The sequence below is a fragment of the Nuphar pumila genome, chromosome 14 (genome assembly GCF_984573655.1).
Source record: "Nuphar pumila chromosome 14, dmNupPumi1.hap1.1, whole genome shotgun sequence".
In the NCBI taxonomy this organism is placed as follows: domain Eukaryota; kingdom Viridiplantae; phylum Streptophyta; class Magnoliopsida; order Nymphaeales; family Nymphaeaceae; genus Nuphar; species Nuphar pumila.
The window spans coordinates 16,601,121-16,626,718 of record NC_143262.1 but is presented as its reverse complement, the minus strand read 5'-3'; the positions used below and the strand labels follow the sequence as shown (position 1 = coordinate 16,626,718).

The 25,598-nt window shown below is 41.1% G+C and overlaps 1 protein-coding gene across 1 annotated transcript in view; it reads left to right on the top strand.

Moving 5' to 3' along the window:
- The first annotated feature begins 929 nt into the window (after positions 1-929).
- Positions 930-25,598, top strand: part of LOC149816509 (F-box/LRR-repeat protein 15-like) — a 57,898-nt gene continuing 33,229 nt past the window's right edge. Inside the window, exons 1-10 of the mRNA XM_089987175.1 lie at positions 930-2,159; positions 8,747-9,005; positions 9,101-9,233; positions 9,374-9,473; positions 9,590-9,787; positions 9,898-10,168; positions 10,268-10,366; positions 10,474-10,562; positions 10,645-10,744; positions 10,833-11,003. Of these exons, the coding sequence (XP_089843301.1) occupies positions 1,624-2,159; positions 8,747-9,005; positions 9,101-9,233; positions 9,374-9,473; positions 9,590-9,787; positions 9,898-10,168; positions 10,268-10,366; positions 10,474-10,562; positions 10,645-10,744; positions 10,833-11,003 (1,956 nt within the window). The 5' untranslated portion in view covers positions 930-1,623. The remainder of the gene's footprint in view (positions 2,160-8,746; positions 9,006-9,100; positions 9,234-9,373; positions 9,474-9,589; positions 9,788-9,897; positions 10,169-10,267; positions 10,367-10,473; positions 10,563-10,644; positions 10,745-10,832; positions 11,004-25,598) is intronic.

Genomic DNA, 25,598 nt, shown 5'->3' with positions numbered 1-25,598 from the left:
TTAATAAGGTTTGATAATTTAATTTTTATAGTTAATTTGATTTTAGGGTTTGATATTTTTATGACAAACTTTCATAATTATATGTACTATAACATTGATTAAAGCATTTATATATAAAAAATGTTAATTCTTATTTTTCTTGAATTATTTAAATTTTAAATAATTTTTAGTTTTTAGATCCAATCCAAGATCAATATTCACGGCTAAAATCCGTAATAAACATGTTAAAACACTCGTATGATTGGGCGGATCAAGTCATACGATCCAAAACAAAGTTATCCAACCTATTATCCATGTGTTCATGTTGTTGGCATAACTATGTAACAAACATTGAACATAAAGAACTCAACTTTCGTGGATAAGCCACCAAACGTTGATCTGAGTACACTTATTACAGTAGAGACCGAATATGTGTTCCGTCTATTTTGTTCTTTTAGTTCTGGGTTTAAATGTTGAAAAAGCCGTCAAACAATCCCTTAAATAAGACCAGGGATGGCAGTGGGGCAGGGCGGGGCGGGGGGCAAGGTCTCCACCCCCACCCTGCCTCAAGAATAGAACCTCCATCCCCGGCGGAGATGAATTTTAACCTCCACCCCCGCCTTCATCCCCGTTTCATGTCCTCCATCCCCGGTTCAAACAGGGATGAGGCGGGGATCGTGGCGTTGCAGGGAAAAGGGTACGTTCATCCCCGCCTCCATACCCGAATGAAGATGGATTTTAACCTTCGTCCCCCGCCTCCATCCCCGTTTCATACCCTTCATCCCCGGTCCAAACGGGCCGAGGCGGGGGGCGGGGCCCCGCTTTCCCCCGGTCCACTGCCATCCCTAAATAAGACAGGTGGGACAAATAGTTCCCAGCTTAAAAGGAAAACGATGAGAACGTGTCAGTTATATAAATACCGTTCTACCCTGCGCAGAGAGAGAGAGAGAGAGAGGTACGTCAGAGTCCCATGTGGCTCGAAAAGATATTTCTCATTCACTCGACGAATCGCCGGGTAGAAAGCCGATGAGGGTTCGCAAAAGATCCTACCTTTTCGCATTTCCCCGCATCGCCCAAACGCGTGCCCTCTAGGGTTTATCTCTTCCCTTCTCTGATCCTCCATTTTTTTTTTCTTTAGAGAGGCTCTGCTTTTTCCCTTTAGTTCGATCGCCGACGGTTTCTCTATCAAATCAGCTCTTTTTGAAGTTCCGGTTGGGGATCTCTATCTGATTTTCGTAGGAAATTTACCGTTTTGTTGTATATCGGCGTCGGTTTGCGGTTTTCTTCTTCGCTCACAGTGATTCCAGGGTTTCGGGTGATTCCGATTTGGGGCTTCTGAGTTATTATTGTCTCTTTTGTTGGAAAAGGAGGCTCTTTCTTTTGTACCTTTCTGGTTTTGTTGTATATTGGCATTCTGGTGGGTGTTGATCCGGGGGAGAATGGTGTTTTTCTTGGGGTTTGGTGGTTGAGGGATAGCGAGCTATCTGTATGTGAGAGAGTGTCAATTGGATCCGTGTGGGGATTTTTGCGGTAGACGTTTGGGCTTTCGCAAAGTGTATGAGTATTACGTTCCCGCCTGTCTCGGTGAATTGGAATTAGGGATTTTGGGGATCTCGGATCGGCAGTTGGCTGCTGAGAGGTGTAATGGATGGGCATCCTACAGAGGAAGAAAGGGTGGGATTCAGCGAGAAGTGGGCTTTTGATGCAGACAACGATGAAACGGATGAGTTGAATGTAGACGCGGACGAAGTTGCTCGTGCTCGGGAGGTTGGTGATGCTGGTAATGCGGTACATGCGAGCGGTGGTTTTGTTGAAGTCAGGGAAGATGGTTGGAAACCAACGGCTCATTCCGAGACGGAACAAGTTGTGAAGGACGGCATTGGTGGAGCTGATGGACTTCCTGAGCGCTATTCGGACGTTAGATCTTCTGAGAGCTTTGAGCGGTTCAGTGCTATGCTTGAAAGAGAGGATTGGAGTCCGGATAATGTACATCTGTTGACACAGGTGGGGAAGTCTTTGCTTAGAGCTCCGGATCCCATTTTTGAGATAGAAAGGTTTCTTTTTGCTCAGGGTGCTGGGAGTCAGTCTTGTATGTTGGAGCAAGCTTTCCGGGTGGATGAGACCTGCAAAGATTACGACAAGATGCAGCACAAGAGAGCGAAAATTCTCGTGAATTCACAGTAAATCCACTTTACTCTGCTGCTGTTTTCTGTAAAATGTTAGCTGTGTGTGGAGAACCATAATGGTCACTCATCTTTTCTTTTTCTTCTTGAGCATATTTTTAAAAATCATACAATCACTATACCACCGTACAGTAACAGCTAAATATAACTGTATTGCCTTACAACAACAATCTCTGCTGCTAACACCCAACCAGTGCCATCGATTTTCGAATAATCAAAGAGCCAACATACTGATTACACGAACCACAAGTGCAGCAGCAAAGATATCAAGGACATGGATAATTAGTTACATCTAGTGTTGATGCGGTGACATGCGAAGCATTTAGGAAGCATAAGAGGAAGTGAATAAGAAGTAATGATTGAAGTGAGTAGGAGGTAATAACGAAAAGAGTAGAGCTTGTGTTTTTACTTAAATACATCCGTAAACCTTTTGCCCAAAAATACACATCATATGCAGGTTTCACAAATGATTTTTGAAAAAGGGAAAGATTTATCATATTAGAACATAATATTGGTGAAACGTGAGTATAAAATCCATGAGTTCGGTCATCTCATGCTTAATTCATGAGCACTAGTTAAGATGATGAAACCAAAATCATAATTATAGACAAATAAAAAGTGTAAGGCTGTGACAAAACGAATATGAAGTGAAAAATTCTATATTTTGCTGAAAGACAATGTGATTATCTCCATATGCTGGTCATTCTCATGCTCTGAGAAAATAGTTCCATGAAGAAAGCAAATAGAGGCATTACATGCCAAGTTATGAATAGGGGTGGCAAAACCTGACACGACCCGCCAACCCGCCTCTTAGGCGGGTTCGGGTTTGGAAAAAATGAACCCGTTTAATAAACGAGTCGACCCACCTAACCTGTTTATTAAATGGGTCGGGTTCGTGTTAGGGGTATGCCAACACGCCGACCCGGCTGACCCGTTTAATAAACGGGTTAGGCGGGTGGGTCAACCCGCCAACCCGACCCGCTAACCCGTCTGCCAACCCGACCCGCGAACCTGAGAACCCGTTTACCCGACCCAACCCATTTATTAGATGGGTTGGCGGGCCGTGTCGGGTTACCCGTTTATTAAACGGGCCGGGTTCGTGTTTGCCACAGCCGACCTGTTTAATAAACGGGTCGGGTTTGGGTTGAGGTATGCTGACCCGCCAACCCGTCGGGTCGACCCGCCAACCTGACACGATTGCCACCCCTAGTTATGAATGTTTGAAGAGGTTCATAAGTTTCTTTCCATCCAAAATTTTATCATTAATAATAAAATGTCCAATGTGCCTACAGTTTTTTGTGTTAAAAAAAAGCAGGGGCAAAGCATTTCGCTCTTACACCTCTTAACCCATATATTGAATGAAATAATGCCACTCAAAGCCATTAAAGACCTGGTCTTTATTTACAGTGATTGCCTAACCAGTGAGTCTATTGTTTCTGAGCAACCTTTAAGGCCAACAACAAGTTGTTGCTTTGTCACTCGAGTCTATTAGGTGGTCAAGTGATTACCTTTTTCTACATGATCTGGAGAGCTTCTCATGCTGCATTTGGAATTCTCAGGAAAAGGTGGTGCTGGGTATTGCAAGAGCCCAGTGTGCAAAAAGATCCTTGAGAGCTGCACGATATCTGATTCCCTTTGTATTGGTTTGTTGGTGAAATATGCTGTTTCAACTGCCTCCAGCAGTTGGTCTTCCATTGACAAAATACTTGACCATGTTCTAGATTATCAAATATGTTTTCTGTAGACCAGACCTTGTATCAGTGAATCAGTTTCTTTTGTTCTCTGGGAGTTGTCAACATTGCCATATTTGGCTCTAGCAAAGCTATTACCATCCAGTGGAGTGTAGTTGGATTCACTGACCTAGTTCCGTGATCTTTAGAGATGCTTGCCAGACCAATATGTGCAATATGTATATCTTTCATTTGTCCAAACCTTTACAAACGAAAGATATCACATTTTGTTGTAATCCGTTTAGTGCAATTAGAGATTTAATGATAGCATGTGGTTCATATATTGGAATTGTTAGGACACACCAAATGATGGTTTGAGCAGGAAAGCAGTGGTAATTTGCTGCCCTTAGGAATTCTTCCTTACATTACAAACGTAGACATAGTAGCTAAGGGCATACACAAGCCTAGCTGGGTCCAACTCATCCTGAGTTGGAGTCTTCATGCTTAGCCTGCTACAATCTTGAATCAAGCTCAGGTTTTAGCTACAATATGTATGCTTGGGTGAGTTGAACTTGAGAGCAAAGCTCTAGCTTGAATGAGGTGGATCTAACTATAAAAGATAGACTTATTTTATTTAACATGAGGGACTGGAATATTTGGGTGTCTGAAGAGTTCTTCACAATCACTAATGTTTTGAGCATGTTGCAAATTTTTATGTCATAATTGGAGAGGTTTTGTTTGTATTGCTAGCAGTGTTGTGAAAAGCGTTGAGGCGCAGCGAGGCGCTCCACCAAAATCTGAGGTGAGGCGTAAAGCGTAAGCCTCAATTTTTTTTTTGAAAACTTAAAAAAAACTATAAAAAATATCTAAAATTACAAATAAAAAAAATGCTTTATTGATGAAGCAACAACCAAAAAGAAATAAAAAATCTCAAATAAATACTGAAAAATATGAGATTAACATGTAAAAGTAACATTAATGCAACAATTCTATTTTCTACTATGTGACCTGCAATACACAGATTTAAAATTCAATCTAATTCTGTTTTCTACTATGTGACATGCAAAATACAAGCAGTGGTCTTTGAGTAAAGAGACATCAATACAATGGCTTGAAGATGAGTAACATTAAAGCCACAATTAAAATTATAAGAAAATAAGGTGTCAAGCATACTTAGCAAGATAAGAAAACAACAAAAATAATTTAGAAACAACATATAGTAAAAATCAACCACTAATGTTGTTCTTTACCAGTTTTAAGAATAAACATTATGACCAACAACAAGGCCAAACTAGCAACTCAGACATTCACAAATAATCATTATGTTATACCGAGTTTTTAACATAATCAGTAGCTGCCAATACAAACATGCACGCATGCACACACATAGACACACATACACATACATATAAATGTATATACAATGCATGTTATACAACATAAATTCTATCTATTTCATGTTGTATACCTGCCCAAAATTTAACGCTAAAGGTGAGTAGAACTCAATCGAACTGCAGACTGTTATTTCACACAGAAAAATAACAGAAAAGAAAAATATATACAAATTTCTTTCATATCTAAATAACAGAAAAGAAATTTTGTAAATGAAGAGGGGAAGGAGCATTACCTAAATGAAGAAGCTTGCGTGGCCGAGAGAGAGACTGCGTGTGAGAGACGAGAGAGAGACTGCATGTGAGAGACGAGAGAGAGAGAGACTGCGTGTGAGAGACGAGAGACTTTGTGAGAAAAATATGAGCGATAGAGAGAGAGACTGCGTGAAAACATATATAGGGTCGGGGGCCCTTTTTTAAACCCTAATTTTTGGTCAAATGAGGCCTTTGACCCCTCATTTGACCAAAATTTCAAGGCGTGTGTGCCGCATCTTGAGGCGCGCCTCAAGGCCTATGAGGCGCATGCCCCGGGGCTTTTACGCCTTATCCTTGCGCCTCAAGGCATAAAGCCCTCACCTTGAGGCGAGGCGCGCTTTTTGCGCCTTGAGGCACATTTTTAATAACACTGCAATAGACAAATAAGAAGAAATGAACAAGAAAATTAAACAAATCATGCAATTGATAACCTGCTCAAAAAAATTAAGAATAAATAAACAATTAAAATGAACAATATTAAAAGTCATATTAAAATATCATAAGTTATAATCGAACTACTCATAGTTCATGATAACTAAAAACATCACATTTAACCAACATCTCATATGAAAATCTTCATCTCTAAACTATAAAGAACTGAAAACTAAACGATATAGGCTAAGAAATTTGTGTGTGCATGTGAAGTGTGAACCAGAGTTGTCAATCGGGGAAGCAGGAGCGGAAAGCGATTCGGGAAGCGGAAGCAGGAAGCGAGGCACTTCCAAAAATTTAGGAAGGGGAAAGTGCAGGACAACTTAGAAGCGAACTGGAAGCGAGGGAGAAGTGATGAAAAAGAGAAAAAAGAAAGAAAAATAAAAATAAAAACACAAAAAGAAAAGAAAAAAGAAGGGAAAGCGAGGGAAGAGAGCTTTCCCTAAATGGGAAGCATGCTTCCAAACTTTTTTTTGCGCTTCTCATCACGTTTTGAAAACGCCACGTTTCGGAAACACCATGTTTCATGCTTCAAAAACACGCTTCCCCATGCCCTATGGCGCTTTCGATAACCCTGGTGTGAACTATTTAAAGGATAAGAAAACATATTATATATAACTGATATACACACACACACAAACATATATACATAACTCATCAACGGTCGACCAAAAATATAACTCAGAAACACAACTCATAAACAGTCAACCAAAAATATAACTCAGAAACATAACCCAAACACAGTCAAACAGATTATATATGAATTACATACACAGATATGTATATATAAATGAAACACAATCACAGAATATATATTATACATATTGAATTAACTGAAACATAGAATATATAATATATAACTGAAATACAGAATATTATAATATATGCTTCTGATATGTTAATATATAATTACATATTTACACAGAAAAGGGTGCATGTGAAGTGTGAACTGTGAAAAAGAACAGTCAAACAGATCATATATGCATTACACACACACACACACACACACACACACACACATATATATATATATATATATATATAACTCACAAACATAACTCAAAAACAGTCAACCAGAAATATAACTCACAAAACATAACTCAGGAACAGTCAACCAGAAATATAACTTAGAAACAGTCAAACAGATTATATATAAATTACATTACACACACACACACACACACACATATATAAATGAAACACACAAACACAGTTACACAAAAATAAAAGGAAAAAGAAAAGAAAAGAAGTAAAAAGGGGTGGGGGGGGGGGGAAGAGAAGAAGAAGAAAACCCAGAGAAAGTGAGAAACCGAGAGATAGAGAGAGAAACTGAGAGAGAGAGACACACACACATAGAGAGAGAGAGAGAGAGAGAGAGAGAGAGAGAGAGAGAGAGAGAGAGAGAGAGAGAGAGAGAGAGTAACGCCTTTCCCCTTTTTATACCAAGGGGTAAAAAAAACTTAAAAAAAAAAGATCATCGCCAAGGCGATCCCAGCCAAGGTGGCACCTAGGTGTTAAAATAGGGCCCCACCGCCCAAACCCAATCGCCCAAGCGGTGGGGCTGCACCTAGGTCGCCTAGGCGCCACCTTTGCCAACAAAGACTGAAATGTGATGAAGCACAATAGGGCAATGCACTTTTTTTTAATCTGAAATATTAATAAAAAAAAGACTGACCACATTGGGTATATTGGTTTTCAGTTCACCTCCATTTGCTTCTTCTTGCCTAAGAAATTGATTGTGCTCCTCGTCAGGGGAACAATACAACTTGCAAAGGCTTGAAACTAGGAGCATGCTTACTTACACCTTTCTAGTGTGTAAATGAATCAAAATGTGCAAATGAATCATTTGCACATTTACAAACGAGAATGCGATTCCAATTCACAGGGTTGCCCATGTGAAATGAAAACACAGCAGACATGATGAATCATTTGCAGACTCTATTGTTTATTTTATGTCTATTGTTGTTATTTTTTTTATATACATGATTTTATTTTTTGTATATTGTTCATTTACATTGCTAGTTGTATGGTTTGTTTATTTAATTGTTCATTTATTCTTGAATTTTTTGAGCAGGTTATTAATTGCATGGTGTGTTTATTTTTCCTGTTCATTTCTTCTTATTTGTCTATTCCTTATTTTATGTCTATTGTTAGTTTTCTTTTTTGAATATTGTTCATTCATATTGTTAGTTGTATGGTTTGTTTGTTCAATTGTTCATTTATTCTTAATTGTTTTGAGCAGGTTATTTAATATAATTGCTTTATAGTGTTCAACGACATGTGTTATGTCTATTGCTTATTGTTGATTGATTTTGTTTGTATACATGTTTGTTATTGATTTTAGCAGTTTGTTTACATATTTTTTTTAATTTTTCAAATTTTTTTAATTGGGGTACTGACTAGTCCGCCTAGTCTTTTTAGGGGATCACCGCCTAGGCTCCGCCTAACCCCTTTTACAACTAAGTTCTTAGTACAGGCTCCTTGTACTACAATAGGTTGTATAATCTTGAGTTAGGTTTCTGTTCTCACCGTTATACTGATCATTTAGTTCTGGTTGTTTTTATTCACTGAAACATTATTATTTATTCATTATTGAATGCAGGAATGAAATTGCAAAAAAAAAGTATTATTTTATCTTTGCTTCTTTTTGTAGCACATGTTCCTGGTTTTTGTTTTATCATCTCCCATTTGTGGCTTTTATGCATGAGGAACAATCTCAGCCAAATGTCATTTAGGAAAATAGTGAGGTTTTATATAATAAATATGTTTGCAAATTTGTTATGCTACTGCCTATCATGAGAAGGTTCTGATATCCGGATTTGCCACTTTTTTGTAGTGCATGTGCTTATTCAGCCATGGACTCTGGCTCTGGCATTTCTGGGACGCCATCCAATACAGGTCAATGTCTTCCTCAGGGCACATCTATTTCATCTGGAAGTGAAATGCCAGTCTACCTCAACTCAAGCCTTAGTTATGATAGAAGTCTCACAGACCCTGGTGGTGATCGTGGAAATGATGATGAAGATGAGAGTGCTAGCTCTAAATTGCAGGATTATGAAGTCAGGATGGACCTTACTGATGATCTGTTGCATATGGTATGCTTCCTGTCTCTTTCATTAGCATTTTCTATACTTTATGGAATTGTTACATTGTGTCATTATTCATGAATTAGAATTTTCATGTGTGACAGGTCTTTTCATTTCTAGACCTCATTAATCTCTGCCGTGCTGCTAGAGTATGTAGGCAATGGCGAGCAGCTAGTGCCCATGAAGACTTCTGGAGGCGTTGGGATTTTAGAAATAGGAAGATTACACCATCAGAGTGTAAGCACTTTGTTTCTTGTCTTTCTAGTTGGAATCATGGGAATTTCATGCCTGTTCAAACTGCACATTCTGATATGAGATTTTACATCTTGTTCTTCGATTATATTAGAGACTAGATTAGTAATTATCCTCACCTGCAGTCGCAGATATGTGCAGTCGATACCCCAATGCTATTGAAGTGAATATTCTTGGTACCCCTGCTGTTGATATACTTGCTCAAAAGGCATTGACCTCTCTTAGGTAGGCTTCTTTGTGTATGCTATTAGTAGCTATTGTGGTGCATGTTTTCTTGACTTTTTTTCCTGACTGCTTTCAGTTTTATGTAATGTCGCTAAAATGAATTGCTGCTTCTACAGGAACCTAGAAGTTCTAGTTTGGGGAAAAGGACAGTTCAGTGATGCTTTCTTTCATGCTCTGGTTGATTGTCCCATTTTGAGCAAGTTGGACATCACAGAATCCAATCTGGCTAATGGTAGTTCAGAAATACTTGTTTGCCATGACAGGTTGCACCATCTTAGCATGACAAAATGTCGTGTAAACCGTATTTCAGTAAGGTGCAGAGATTAATGTGCTAATCTTTTCATTTAAATGTCTTAAATTGTACTGAATCTCTTACGGAATTCATCACAATGTGCTCCTGTCTCTGAACCATGGCATTTTACAGATGTCCTCAGCTAGAATCTTTGTCCTTGAAGCGTACCAACATATCACATGCCATGCTCAGCTGTCCACAACTGAAAGAGTTGAACATAGCCTTCTGCAACAAACTTTCAGATGCTGGAGTACGATCAATTGCTACATCATGCCCTTTATTGACATCCTTAAATATGTCAAACTGTTCCTCTGTTAGTGATGAAACTTTAAGAGAAATTGCACTTACATGCCCAAATCTTTGTGTTCTTGATGCATCTTATTGCCCAAATATCTCACTGGAGGTTTGTATTTTTTCTTCCCCCCCCCCCCCCCCCTTCTTCCTTTTGGCTTTGTTCAGTTGATTTGTTTTTGATGCTCTGGATTGTTACATCTCCTGGAAGTCTGTCAGACTACCGCTGCTAACAGATCTGAACCTGCGTAACTGTGATGGTATTAATTCTTCTTCCATGGCAGCTTTGTCTTACTGCTACATGCTAGAGGTTGGTTATGTTCTTTTCCTTTCTATAGCCATTTATTTATGTGGTTCATTTTTCTGTTGCCTGCATGATGTCAGTTGTTCTTACTTGTAGAATTGAAAATTTTTCAGGCACTGCAGCTTGACTGCTGCTTGCTGTTGACTTCGGTCAGTTTAGACTTGCCACACTTACGGAACATCAGTCTTGTCCATTGCCGCAAGTATGTTACTATGTTCTTGATCCACATTAAACTTTTTATACAAAAGCTTAGACTTAGTGCAAATTATCTGTGCTTTTTTCAGGTTTGTTGATTTAAACTTGCAGTGCCCTTCCCTTTCATCTATCACTGTGTCTAATTGCCCTGTTCTTAATCGGATAAGTATCACCTCAAATGCTCTTCAGGTTGGGTTTCTGTGGAAACGATGCCTGTCAACTATCCCACTTTGTTGTTTGATGACATCTGAATCTAACTCTATTATCTACCATGCAGAAATTGGTATTGCACAAGCAGGAAAGTTTGACCTCTGTTCATTTACAATGTCAGAGATTGCAAGACGTGGACCTTAGTGAGTGTGAATCCCTGAAAAATTCTATTTGTGATGTATTTTCTGATGGTGGTGGCTGCCCAATGCTTAAATCATTGGTTCTTGATAGCTGCGAGGTATGTCATTTACTAGTTCGAGGTATGCATGCCTGTATTTTTTGTCATTAATATTAGTATTTCATTTTTTATATAAAGTCGATTGATCAATCTATGTTACTCCATGACATTCTAGTTTACCATTTCCTTTTGTGTAGTAGCATGACTTTTTCCAAGCATCGTCTACTTCAAATTGATTAGGGGGATCATGCTTGAAACAATCATAGCATTGCTTGAACTAGCCTCCTTTTGCCACACCATATTGGCATAATTTGAAGAGTTTCCATCCATATCCTTCCGCTAGGCTGCCCATAATTTCCATAATTTGGGTCATTCCCATAACTGTTATGTTACTGTCCATAACCACCATAATTGTTGGGATCAGGGTTACCGGAAGCGCCTGTTCAGACGGGAAAGCACACTTCCCCAAAATGCGCTTCGGAAGCGCAAAACCATGTGCTTCCGAAACGCCTAGGGAAGCACCCTTTTGAAATGGCAAGTGTGCTTCCCCTAAATGTGAAGTGCACTTCCTTTTTAAGAAGAAACACATTTTCCCTAAATGGGAAGCTTGCTTACCTTCAATTGGAATTGAGCTTCCTCTAATTGGGAAGCTCGCTTCCCAATTAGGGGAAGCAAGCTTTCTATTAAAGGGCATTTTTAGCCCTTACAAATTCAGTTTTTACTAAAAAAACACAAAAGAATGAAATACCTTTTTTAAGGGTATAACAGTCTTTTTGGGCATGTAAAAGGGAAAGTCGATGCCTTATTCGACTTTCCCAAGTTTTCTCTCTCTCTCTCTCTCTCGGCCACGACCTCCTCCGACGATGGGCGACCATGTGTGTAATCTTCAGGTACGCCCGTCTCTCTCTCTCTCTCTCAGTCGTGACTCTCCTCTCCCTTGCTTTGTCTCTCTGCCTCTCACTCTCTCTCCCTTTGTCTCACTCTATTTCCCTCTGTCACTCACTCGTTCTCTGACTCTCCTCTCTGTCTCTCAGCCTCTCTCTCTCTCTTTTCCCTCTGTCTCTCACTTGTTCTCCGTCTCTTCGTCTCTCTGTCTCTCACTCTTCTCTCCCTCGCTCTCTGTGTCTATGCCTCTCACTCTCTTTCCCTCTCTCTCCATTTTTGTTTCTTCTCCTATGTTGGATCTTGTTTCTTGTGATTATATCATGATATGAGACTTTGAAGCAGTGTTGTGAAAAGCGCTCCACCAAAATCTGAGGCGAGGCGTAAGCCTCGAGGCGCAAAGCGTAAGCCTAAAAAAAAAATTTAAACTTAAAAAAACTATAAAAAATATTTAAAATTATAAATAAATAAGAAATGCTTTATTGATGAAGCAACAACCAACACAAAATAAAACCAGAAGTATAGAGTTTGTAATTAACACTGTACTTGCATTCTAGCAATATTTAAGCAAACAACAAATCAGAAGTATGCCTATTATAAGGGTTCTTACTAGATACACTATATTGCCAAAAACAAACTTATTTATCTGTTTGGTTGAAGAAACTGGACCATGACCTTGATTACGTTGTTATCAAGCATCTTTTTTTATTTTTGTTTTTATTTTTTTATACGAAAACATGGTCCAGATTGATCATGGATTCACTTCCACCTGAATCAAACTCCAAAACCTCCATTTCATAAAAAAGGTTAGGCACAATTGAAAGAGGTTGGAAACAATCTTTTTCAGACGCATGTATGGCTGCTGTCACGCGATGGGAAGCGAAAGCCCCCATGACGTAGCTTCGGGCAATCACACACCGAAGGTAGGCCTTTTAAGCGCACAAGCGACACACGCGCACGAGCGGAAGCAAGAGTACGCATATGCACAAGCACAAGAGAGAGAGATGCAAAAAGCTTCTTTATAGATACTTGAAAGCAAAGTACATCAAGAGGGGAAGAGAGGGTCCGAATACACGGGGTTCTTAGGCCGTAAGGCCTTGTGGGGCACTCTAGAGTGCCAAATAGGTATATACATCAGAGCAAAAAGGTGAAAAACATGGCGGTCCGGAACACGCTTCCCCACCTAAGTTGGCGCCGTCTTCGACGCCAATTGTTCATGGTAGCCTTCTACAAGGTGTCGATGCTGAAACATGCTGCTGGCTTTCTCCCAGGTGGCTTCACATTCTGGCAATCTCTTCCACTGCACTAAGTACTTTTTGACTTCCCCTAGATAGTTGTTGGAATGGTTGAGGATGATATCTGGATCTCTGCTTGGTACACTAACTGTTGAAGGAACTCGCTGTGGAATCGGAGCACGTTGAGGCATGCTCCGTTGAGGATCTCCTTCATCTTCATGGAATGGCTTCAGGTTGCATATATGGAATACCGGGTGCACTTGAAAGTTTGCTGGCAAGTCCAGTCGGTACGCCAAGTTTCCCACACGTTTGATAATGGTGAAGGGGCCATCATACTTGCGAATAAGGCCTCGGTGGTGGCCCCGAAAGATAAACTGTGCGGTCAGGAAAGAGCTTGGCCAACACTTTGTCTCCAACTCGAAATTCTGCTGGGCGACGCTTCTCATCTGCCCATTTCTTCATGCGCTTGGTTGCCTTGTTTAGATATGACTTCGCCAACTCTGTCTGATCTTGCTAGTTCCTGACAAACTGGTATGCATAAGGTGCTTTTCCACGTCCTCGCGCAGCAAGGGAGTGCGGAGTCTGCGGCTGTTGTCCAGTTGCGACTTCAAATGGATTATGGCCGGATGACTCGCTCTTTTGAAGGTTGTAGCAGAATTGAGCCGCATCAAGTAAATCAACCCAATCCCTTTGGTTGGCACTGACAAAGTGCCGCAGGTATTCCTCCAGCATGCCGTTTATTCTCTCTGTCTGTCCGTCGGTTTGGGGGTGGAAACTTGTGCTGAAATGCAAGTTCGTCCCCATTAAGCGAAACACTTCTCGCCAAAACTTGCCAGTGAAGCGTGCATCACGATCACTGACGATGCTCTCTGGAATTCCCCAATGCTTAATTACGTTTTGCACGAATAACTTTGCAGTATCAGCGGCTGAGCAGCTGGCCGGGGCAGGCACGAAGATAGCATACTTCGAGAACCTATCCACAACCACATAAATCGAACTGCAACCTTGTGCTTTCGGCAAGCTTACAATGAAGTCCATGGTTATGCACTCCCACGGGCGACTCGGCACAGGTAGGGGCTCCAGTAGTCCATTGGGTCTCTGATTGATGGGCTTGTCTTGTTGGCAAATCAAGCAAGTCCGCACATAGTCTTCTACGCCATCGCGTATCTGCGGCCAGTAAAATGCACGTTCCAACAATGCCAAGGTCCTTTGTTGTCCTGGGTGACCCGTCCAAGTAGTATCATGGCACTCGTGCATCAAGCGCCTCCTCAAGGTATCTTGTCGCGGAATATTTAGACGATTGCCCGCAGCGCGGAGCAAACCATCCTCTAGCCAGAATCTCCGCGTCTTTCCTTCCTTTACCAATGCAATCAATTGTTGAGTCATTGGGTCACTTTTCGAAGCTTCTCGCACTTGTTCAAGGAGATCGCTCATCGGTTGGCTCACATTGTCCTCCCAAGCGAGCAAAGCTGCAAGTTCCGCCTTTTGACTCAAGGCGTCGGCCACAACATTGGTCCTGCCTGGCTTGTACTCGAGGACCATATCGAATTCTGCCAAGAAATCCTGCCAATGTGCTTGCCTTGGACTCAGCTTCTTTTGAGTTTGGAAGTAGCTTGTCGCAACATTGTCAGTGCGCACAACGAATTGTGATCCCAAGAGATATTGTCTCCATGTGCGGAGACAATACACGACCGCCAACATCTCGCGCTCGTGCACCGTGTATCGACGTTCAACGTCGTTCAACTTCCTGCTTTCAAATGCGATGGGATGTCCTTCTTGGAGCAACACCCCACCAATAGCAAAGTCAGACGCATCGGTCTGCACTTCAAAGGGTTGCCGACAGTCAAGCAACTTCAGCACTGGCTCCCTTGTCAAGGTATGTTTTAACCCATCAAAAGCCTTCTGGCAGGCATCAGACCATAGCCATGGTCTATCTTTCTTCAACAGATCTGTGAGCGCAGCCGCAATCTGCGAGTATCCCTTGATGAAGCGTCGGTAATAATTTGTAATCCCCAAGAAAGAGCGCAACTCAGGAACCTTAGAGGGCGGCTCCCATGCTTGAATAACTTCAATCTTCTTGTGGTCCATTTTGAGAGTGCCTCCTCCAACAATATGCCCCAGAAAATGGACTTTCTTTTGACCGAATAGGCACTTCTCTCGCTTGACCTACAATTCGTGGTCCTTCAAAGTTTGAAACACAATCTGAAGGTGCTGAACATGCTGCTCCATCGAGTCGCTATACACCACTATGTCATCCAAATAGACGACGACAAACTTGTCGAGGTGCGGGTAGAAGATCTTATTCATTAGGGTCGAAAAGGTAGCGGGCGCGTTTGTCAAGCCAAAGGGCATGACAAGGAATTCGAACGCCCCATATCGCGTTACACAAGTAGTCTTTGCCTCATCCCCTTCTGCAAATCTCACTTGCCAGTAGCCCGATCTCAAATCCAACTTAGAGAAGACCTTCGCCTTTCCAAGTTGATCAAACAAGTCTACGATCAAAGGAAGCGGGTACTTGTTCTTCACCGTCATTTTGTTCAGTGCTCTATAGTCGACGCACAACCGCTTCGACCCATCGTGCTTTGCTTGAAAGAGCACGGGAGCATATCATCCAATTGTCTGCGTAATTCCTGCAGCTCAGGAATTGCCATGCGATAAGGAGCCTTTGCGGGTAGCCGTGCACCCGATATTAATTCAATCTGATGATCTACCTCGCGCCTCGGAGGTAGCTTCTTCGGCATCTCGGCGGGCATAACATCACCGAACTCCTTTAATACTGGCGCTAAGGCCTCTGGGACATCCGCGACTTTTTCTACCTCATCTGTAGCACGGATTGTGACAAGAAAAGTCTCGTCACCACTTTTCATGCCTCTCTTCAACTGGAGCGCAGACACCAAACGCTCACAAGGCTTTTCTGTCATCGCAGTAACCATGCAGGGCTGACTCTCACTCTCAAAGCTGACAACGTTGAGGTGGGGCATCGGCATTGTCTTGTTGCTTCTCAAGAATTCCATCTCGAGGATGACTTTAAAATCATCCATGGGTGCGACTGATAGCGCGATCCTTCCTGACCAGTTGTGGATCCGCACTGGTACATCCCGAGCAACGCCATAGATGGCTTTAACCTCTGAATCAACCGCTTTCATGCGACTCTCTTTTTGTTTCCACTGTAATTCCAATCGTTCTTCTTCTTCACGCGAGATGAAATTGTGCGTGGCACCCGTGTCTACCAATGCCTTGGTAAGTCTTCCGTTGAGCAAAAGTTCCAAATACATCAATTCTTTGCATACCGTCGGTTCCACACTGGTTGCGACCTTTACTGCATTCATCATTTGCATTGCGCCAACTGTTGGCGCTTCTGCAAGTTGATCCTATTCCTCACCCTGAACAACATTCGCAACTCGGGGTGCGCGGTTATCTCAATTCCCTTGACCGCGGTTTCTATTGGGACATGTATCCTGCCAATGATCCCCATGGCAGATGCGACAGTCGCGGCGACGATAATTACCACCTTGGAAGTTATTCCAATTTTGATTATTATTTTGGCCATCTTGACGGCCATGATTTTGCTGGTTTCCCCGACCAACATTTTGTTCTTGGTCATTTCTTCGATTGTCCCTTCGGTTGTTGAGATCATTTCCCTGCTGTCTGCCTTGAAATGCAGGGTCATTCCTATCCAGCTCGGCAAGTTTCTCTGCAACCGCAAGCCCCTCAGCTAGTGTTGCGGGGTCATGCTGGATAAGTTCTTGGTTTGCCCATCCTTGCAACCCGTTGCCAAAGTAAAACAACCGATCCTCATCATCCATTTTCTCCACTTCCAACATTATCGAAGAGAATGCCTTGACATAGTCATGTACTGACCCTGTCTGTTTCAATGCCAATAACCTTTTGTGGGCCATTTTCTCTTGATTTTTAGGCAGAAAGTAGTTTTGCATTTCTTTCTGGAGGTCTTCCCATGAGGTTATAGCAACCAATCCCCGTCGAACATCACCTAAGCGACGTCTCCACCAAAGGGTCGCTTCATCCGCAAAGTACATTGTTGCGGTGCACAGCCTATCTGCGTCCTCTTCTATCCTCGCAGCTTCTAGAAATTGGTCCATCTCGTAGATAAAATTCTCGAGATCCTTTGAATCCCGCGTGCCTTTATACTTTGCGGGCTCAGGTAGCCTGTATCGTGGTCTCTCCACATATGCCGCAACACCGCCAGTCGGGGCAATTCTCAACTGCCGCTCTAACTGTTCATTCTTTCGTCGAACAACATCCAATTCAGCAGCCATGATGTTGAACCGACCCAACAAAGCATCAAATCTGGTGGAAAAGTCCTCCACCGAGTAGTTAAGTTTAGTGGCAAGACTTTCCACCGAGTCTTCCACTCCCTCTACTGCTGTCTTGATCTCTGCATTGAGATCTCTGAAAGCAACACAAGTTCCATTAACCAACTTCTCCATTTTGGTCACTGACCCAGTCAGCTCCGCCACATCGCGCGAGATGGCTGACACCCGATCATCGGCCATGAAGTCCTTTTCAGCAGGAACCACACTGCTTGAAGGAGTCATGGCAATCTTCTTCGGCGCCATTGTCACTCCCAATGTCGACAAGGCTCTGGTACCAACTTGTCACGGGATGGGAAGCGAAGGCCCCCGTGACGTAGCTTCGGGCAATCACACACCGAAGGCAGGCCTTTTAAGCGCACAAACAACGCACAACACACGCGCACGAGCGGAAGCAAGAGTACGCGTATGCACAAGCACAAGAGAGAGAGATGCAAAAAGCTTCTTTATAGATACTTGAAAGCAAAGTACATCAAGAGGGGAAGAGAGGGTCCGAATACACGGGGTTCTTAGGCCGTAAGGCCTTGTGGGGCACTCTAGAGTGCCAAAGAGGTATATACATCAGAGCAAAAAGGTGAAAAACATGGCGGTCCGGAACAGCTGCAGTGCACTTTCTTAAAGAGTAACTCAATAGTTTCTTTTTCTGTTTAATGGCCTACAGCACCGTGATACTGCTCGTAGCAAAACCTCAATATCTGGAATTTGACTTGGCAGTTAAATCACTGAAATATCTCAGTAAGCCAACCGAAAATTCTACACGTGAATGGCAATTGGACATAACAATTTTTGGGTTGAAAAACCATCTGCGCAGCTAGCTCAAATACTCACTGTCTACCCATGCACGTGAATCGCTTGGTCCATACATAGTTGCAAGCATCAAGAGGACCAAATCAGTGTTTTTGCATCAGTAATCATTCACACTACATTTTCAACTTTTAAACATTTAAGCTTGTTCTTTTTTTGTCTATGCTGTTGATCAGCACTATCCAAAAGAAAGGTTGTAGTAACAGCCAAGGATGAATGAAGGGGGTCGGGGTTACCTGGTGTCTGGCAAGGGTTGCCGGCATCGCAGCTACTTCCTGCGAGAAGGAGGAGGCAGGGAAGCGAGAGAGTGTGAGAGACGAGAGAGAGAGAGAGAGAGAGAGAGAGAGAGAGAGAGAGAGAGAGAGAGAGAGAGAGAGAGAGAGAGAGAGGAGATTAGGGAAATTAGGGCTCCCGACCCTTATCAGGGTCGGGGGTGAGATGTTATTGTTGGTCAAATGAGGGATTTGACCCTCATTTGACCAACAAAATAAGCCGTGTGCGCCTCACGCTGAGGCGCGCCTCGCCTCAAGGCGTACGCCTCAAGGCGCAAGAGGCGTACGCCTACATGGGTTTACGCTTTTTAACAGCGCCTCAAGGCACAAAGGCCCTCGCCTTGAGGCGAGGTGTGCTTTTTGCGCCTTGAGGCGCGTTTTTAACAACACTGCTTTGAAGTGTACATTTGATTATTTGAAAGTTTTGATAAGGCTTTGTCAATCAATTAGCTTATATAAAAGTAGTTTGATTATTTGATATATGCATTTACATTCATGTTTTTTATAATTCAAAGCATATTAGCAATTTGGATCATTTTTTTTTCTTTTAGGTTCTGTTATCTGGTTTTCTTTATCGGTTTCCTATTTGGGGATATAATAAATAACTAAATGTTGTGGGTGATCTTATTTATATAAAGTTATGAACTAAATATAATGACTGGGACCGAGATTCACTTTCATAAGAATTAAATGTGGGGTCTGCAATGGTGCATATATGGCGAGCTCCTCACTTTGGGTTGTGTTGGTCAAAACTCAAAAGCTCATGTATGAATAGGGAATATCAATAAATATCTTTGGGGACTTTTAGTCTTATTTATGTGATTTTTTGTATTTTTTCTGTAATCATTCTCTATTTTTTATCTTATATAGTAATACTCTTGCTAATTTACTAATGTTATCTAGTCATGTTTTATTTTGTCAATGATAATATAAATCTTATATTTTGATAAATTAGAAAAATATACATTTTTGCTTCCCTTTCAATTCCTACTCTCTTCCCTTTCGCTTCTCTTTCGAATCCTTGTTTGCTTCCGGTTTGCTTCTTAGGTTGCTTCCTGTTTGCTTCTTTTCTCGCTTACGAGACGATTCTTGGTTCGCTTCTAAGTTGCTTTTTACTTCCTAAAATTTTAAAGTGCTTCGCTTCCCTGTTCCGCTTATCGAATCACTTTCTGCTCCCACTTGCCCGGCTGACAACTCATTTTGGGATTTTCTGCACACCATGAAGTGCCTTGCCATCATTATTGACGGTGGGAGTTGGAGGAATGCCTCTTCCACCAAAGTTATATTTGCCACATCCCTTTCCTCTATGATTGTTTCTTCCTCTTCCTTTTCGATTTGCTCCATAGTTGTTGTTGGCAAATAGAACATCATGAGAGAGGCTATTGATGGCTCCTTGAGTGGTATTCTTCCTCCCAAACATGGCATCATGACTAAGTAAACGTAGCCTCAAATCGAAAAATGAAGGGAGTTTTTCTCTCATAGAGATGTTTACCACAAATTTTTGTATTCTTCTCCCAAGCCACATAGTGCATAATAAACCTTATTGTGCTAATTTACCAGTTGCCCCACTATAGCCATTTGATCATATATTTGTTTGAGGTACAAGACACTCCGAAATAGATTTATTCTCCTTATGTTCCATTAAAGATTGCCAAAGTTGCATCACACTATCAAGTGATACTCAAGCGTATGCTTCATGAAGCACATTCCATAACTCGTGCAGTAGGAAGCCCAACTACTTGTGACTATCTCCTCGGACAAGGCGGAGAATATATCCACCCAATCAAGCCTTGGTTTTGAATCATCTACTCTTTATATGTTGGATTTGGAATCATGAGAACCTCTTTGGAGCCATCATCCTTAACATCCCCACGAGCTATAATTCAAAAGGAGGGGGGGGGGTGAGAGATATTGCCACTTCCATCAATGTGACCCAAGAGCTTAAGAAACTTAATGTGTGGTACAATGACACCTTCCAATTGAAATAGTTAGAATTGTTCATCTTGATTGTAGTTTTGAGAAACGAGATTTGAATCAAATTTTGATATCAGAGGTTAGGATTGGATTTGGCACACCCATTAGGCTAGCATTGGGATAAGAGTGGTTAGGATTGGGATTTGGTGTACCCATTAGGCTTGCATTGGGAGTAGTATTCTGATGGAGTGCCAATTGAAGTTGAGCCTATGGGTTCATAGTAGGGAATTGGGTATTCTCATCATCCATCACTTAGATGATTAAGATGATGCATAGATGTGTTTCTCTGATACCGTAATAGTTTGTAAAGATGGAAGGGGAGAAGAGGGAAGAAGGCAAAGCCTAAAAAATCCCCAATCTTTTCTCCCATGTGTGGGGGTTGCACACACTTTAATTGTTACTAGTAGATTAACCTGTCCAAGGACAGGCACTAATGAGAAAACTTAAAATGCATAATGAAATATAAATAGAAGTTTAAATACATAAATGAATATAAAGCACATAATTTTATTTGAAAAAGTTTATCTCATTGAGTATATCATATAAATGACATTCAATTTCAATTTTTTTGGACAAATTGCAAATGGGTAGATGTTTTCCCTAGCTTTACTCAGCCTAAGATGGTACATTGATACACCCTCCTTTTCCCATTGCTATTGTTCAAGCAACATTTTTTATCCCTCTAACCATCTGTTCCAAAATCAACAAAGCAATCTCAAAAACAATCTTCCCAGGTTTCTTCCTTCTCTACTCTCTTTTTACTGGTTTTCTTTAATTATCTTTGACAAAATACCTGTTGTTATTCTTGGTTCTGTGATTCCCAATTTACTTTAATATGCCTTCTTATCAATATCTTAGCCAAGGTTGTAAGTAACGTATCGATCGACCCAATAGTTGTTAGAATGGACCACCGTACACGTGAAGTGCAAGAAGGAAGGAGGCAGGATGAAAAGAAGGGTTGCGGCAGCAAAGGGAGACTCCTTTCTCTCAGGAGTCGTGCCCTATTCTATGTATGTATTTATATAAAAAAAACAGAAAGTGGGTTGGATCAGTTATGATTTGGATCCATACCCGAATATATTAAAATTACATATTACATCAGAAACAAAAAACCCAATCCATATTAGAGACCCAACTTCAGTTTTATGATACAGTCTTAATACCCTCCCTCAAGTTGTGCATGGTCCAGTACCATGGACAACTTGCCTTTGAGATACCAAAACCGCGCACTCGTAAGTCCTTTGGTAAGAAGGTCAGCAACCTGATCTCCTGTTGGTACATAAGTTGGGATAATTTCTTTGTCCTCAACTTTCTGTTGAACAAAATGTTGATCGATGTCTATGTGTTTTGTTCGACCATGATGGATAGGATTGAAGGCAATTTGTATGGCACTTTGATTATCGCAAAACAGATTTGCAGTGTTCACCCTCTCTCCTACTTCAGTTAATAAATGTCTTAACCATGTAACTTTAGTAGTAGCAGATGCCATGAATCGGTACTCAGCTTCTGTACTGGAACGCGCAACAGCATGTTGCTTCCGACTACTCCATGCTATTAAGTTTCCATCAACATAAACACAATACCCGGAAACTGATTTTCTCTCGTCTGGATCTCCTGCCCAGTCTGCATCTACATACACTTTAAGCTGTCTATGTTCTCCTTTTGTCTTTGATTGATGATAAACAAGTCCATCTCCAAGAGTACCCTTCAAGTACCTAAGAATTCTTTTAACAACATTCATGTGTTCTGTATATGTATCATGCATGAACTGAGAGGCTTGATTCACTGCATACGCAATATCCGGACTTGTAAAAGTAAGATATTGAAGCATCCCTACTAATCGACGATAATACTTTGGGTCTTTATATGCCTCCCCATCCTGAGCATTGAGTTTATTGTTTAACAGGCTAGGAGTATTCAATGGCTTGCAATTCTTCATTCCTGATTTCTCCAAAAGATTCAGAGCATATTTGTGTTGGGTCAATAAGAGACTAGTATTTTGTCGATCCACTTCAACCCCCAAGAAATATCGTAGAACACCCAGATCCTTCATTTTAAACTTCTGACTCAATAGGACCTTTGTGGTCTCTATATGCTTACAAGAATTTCCTGTAATAATAATGTCATCTACATATATGAGGAGTAAGATGCTGACCTGGTGTTCTCGAAGGATAAACAATGAATGATCAAGTTGAGATCGAATGAATCCATATCGCTGTACTTCAATGGAGAAACTGTCAAACCATGAACATGATGCTTGCTTCAGTCCATAGATGGCTCGTCGCAACCTATAAACATGTGTCTCAGGATTGTTTTCTACATAACCAAGAGGCTGCTCCATGTAGACTTCTTCTTTTAGATCACCATGTAAGAATGCATTTTTAACATCAAGTTGACTTAAATGCCATCCATGCTGAACCGCTAAGGATAACACAAGTCGTATGGTTCTCATTTTTACAACTGGACTAAAAGTCTCGTCATAGTCTTCTCTATATGCTTGTGTGAAGCCTTTAGCGACAAGTCTTGCCTTATATCTTTCAATGGATCCGTCAGGTTTGTACTTGATCTTATATATCCATTTAGACCCTACAACATTCTTATCCGGCGGCCTAGGAACTATTTCCCACGTCCTACATTCATGCAAGGCTCCCATTTTTTCATTCATAGCTTCTGCCCATTTTGATGACAAGGAGGCTTGAGAAAAATCAATGAGTTCTTCCTGTTTTTCAACCTGCGCAACATATAACTGCATTTATGTGGAAAAGTTCTCGTAACTTACCCATCTTTCAATTGGGTGTCTAATCCTCTCTGAGCGTCTGACCTGCTCAGTTGTGTGAGGTGTATCTCTTCTCCTGGCATATACTGCCCCTTTAAACCTTTTGTCATCTGCAATGGGCGACATAACAGATTCCTGAGCAGCTGTCAACATGTTCCCTCTAGATCGTGCATTGGTTTCCATGGGTTCACACTCATTTATCACTGTATGACATAGAGTAGAGTTATCCATCTCAAGCTGATCAAATAACTCATTTGCAAGCCACGGCTGGTAGCCTTCTTCTTCCTTAGTGGCCTTTTCTTCCTTGTTTGAGTCTTGAACATTGTTCTCATCAAAGACAACATTTCGTGAGACTTTAATGCGTTGAGTGTCTAGATCATAGCATCAATATCCTTTATATTCAACAGCATACCCAACAAACTTGCATCTACAAGCTTTATCCTGAAATTTGTTACGTTGGGAACTATCAATATGAACATAGCATACACATCCAAACACTCGTAGTTGACTGTATTGAGGCTAAGTACCAAACAATACGAAATAAGGAGTTAAATTATTTAACAACCTCATTGGTAACCAATTTATTACATAAACCGCAGTGTGAAATGCTTATGTCCAAAGACTTAAAGGAATTTTAGTGTCATGCAACATGCTTAGGGCACTTTCGACGATATGACGATGTTTTCTTTTCGCGACCCCATTTTGTTGCGGCGTATGTGGGCAAGATATTCTACACCTTATTCCATTATTTTGAAGAAATTCAGTAAATTTCTTTGATAGATACTCTTCCCCTCCATCACATTGAAAATGTTGAATATTTGTCGAGAATTGATTGACAACAAGAGCATGGAATAAACAGAAGAATTTGAATACCTCAGATTTGTATTTCATAAAATAAATCCAAGTGTATCTGGTATAACTATCAATGAATGTGACATAGTAACGACTACCAGACAAAGAGGATTGTGGAGCAGGTCCCCAAACATCAGAATGAACAAGTTCAAAAGAAAAAGAAGCTCTTTCATTTATTGAATTAAAAGGAAGCACATGACTCTTACACGACTGATAGAACAAAGGAAACCATCAACCTTATTACACTGACTTGACTTTGAAATAAGACCACTCAACACTAATTTCTCAAGAGAGGAATTATTACAATGACTAAAACGATGATGCCAAATATTTGACTTATTATACGAGGACAGACTTAAACCATCTTTAGATGAATCCAACTTGAATGGTTGACCAATGGACGATTTTGGTCCAACTCTACGAACATAAGAAGGAGCTTCTTTTAGGATATACATGTTTCCCTTTCGTTCTCTCTCAACGAGCGCCTTCTTTGTGAGTGGATCCTTGACACAGACAGATGAAGGAGTAAATTCGATGCAAGAATGAATGTCATCAACTAGTTTAGAAACAAAAATGATGTTTTTGACAATATTAGGAGAATGAAAAACATTGGACAATTTTAGGGAACCATCGGAAAGAGGAATATTCACATTTCCAGTGTAAGTTATTGGATGGAGAGCTCCATCTCCAGTTTTAATACTTGCATTTCCATGATAAGGGATGAGTTTCAAAATCTTACCAATATCGCCTGTCACATGTGCTGCAACTCCAGAATCAATGTACCAAGTTCCTTGATCACCCTGTTTAAAATTTAATCTTGACAAAGCTGATATCAAAAGATTCTTGACACTGTCTTCATCCCATTGATTTCCTCCAGCTCTTCCCTTGCTTGATGATCCTGTCGTATTCATTTTACCTTTGTTTTGCGGCTTGTGCCAACAATTTGCCTTGATATGTCCCTTTTTGTTGCACAAATAACATGTTGGAACATTTTTAAACTTGTGATTTTCAGAAAAGCTCGGTGTGCTAGGCGTGGGTAACAATCCGTGCCCCCCTTGATTATTCCTTATCTGCCCATGTCCTCCTCGGAAGTAACCACGTCCTCTCCCTGAATTTGTCCCTGCAAACAGTACTTCTTGGTTTCCTGAATTGTTGCCTGCATCTTCGCCTTTGATGAAAATTTCATATTGTAGTAATTTCGCCCGAAGATCCTCAAATTTAGGAAGTGAAGGAAGACACAAGAGAGATGTGACCAGCATGTGATAATCTGACCCAACCCCGTTTAGCACTTGTTGAACTTTATCTTTTTCAGAAATCATACAACCCACCATAGCCAATTGGTCTGTGATGATCTTCACCTTGTTCATATATTCTGTAACAGTCATGCTCCCCTTTCTTAGGAGCTGAAATTCTCTCTTCAAATGCATAATTCTTGCTTCTGAAATTTGTTAATATGTCTTTGCAAGCTGTTCCTACAGCTGCACCTCTGAACACTCATCTGGAATACCTACAAGAACCTCTTGTGAATG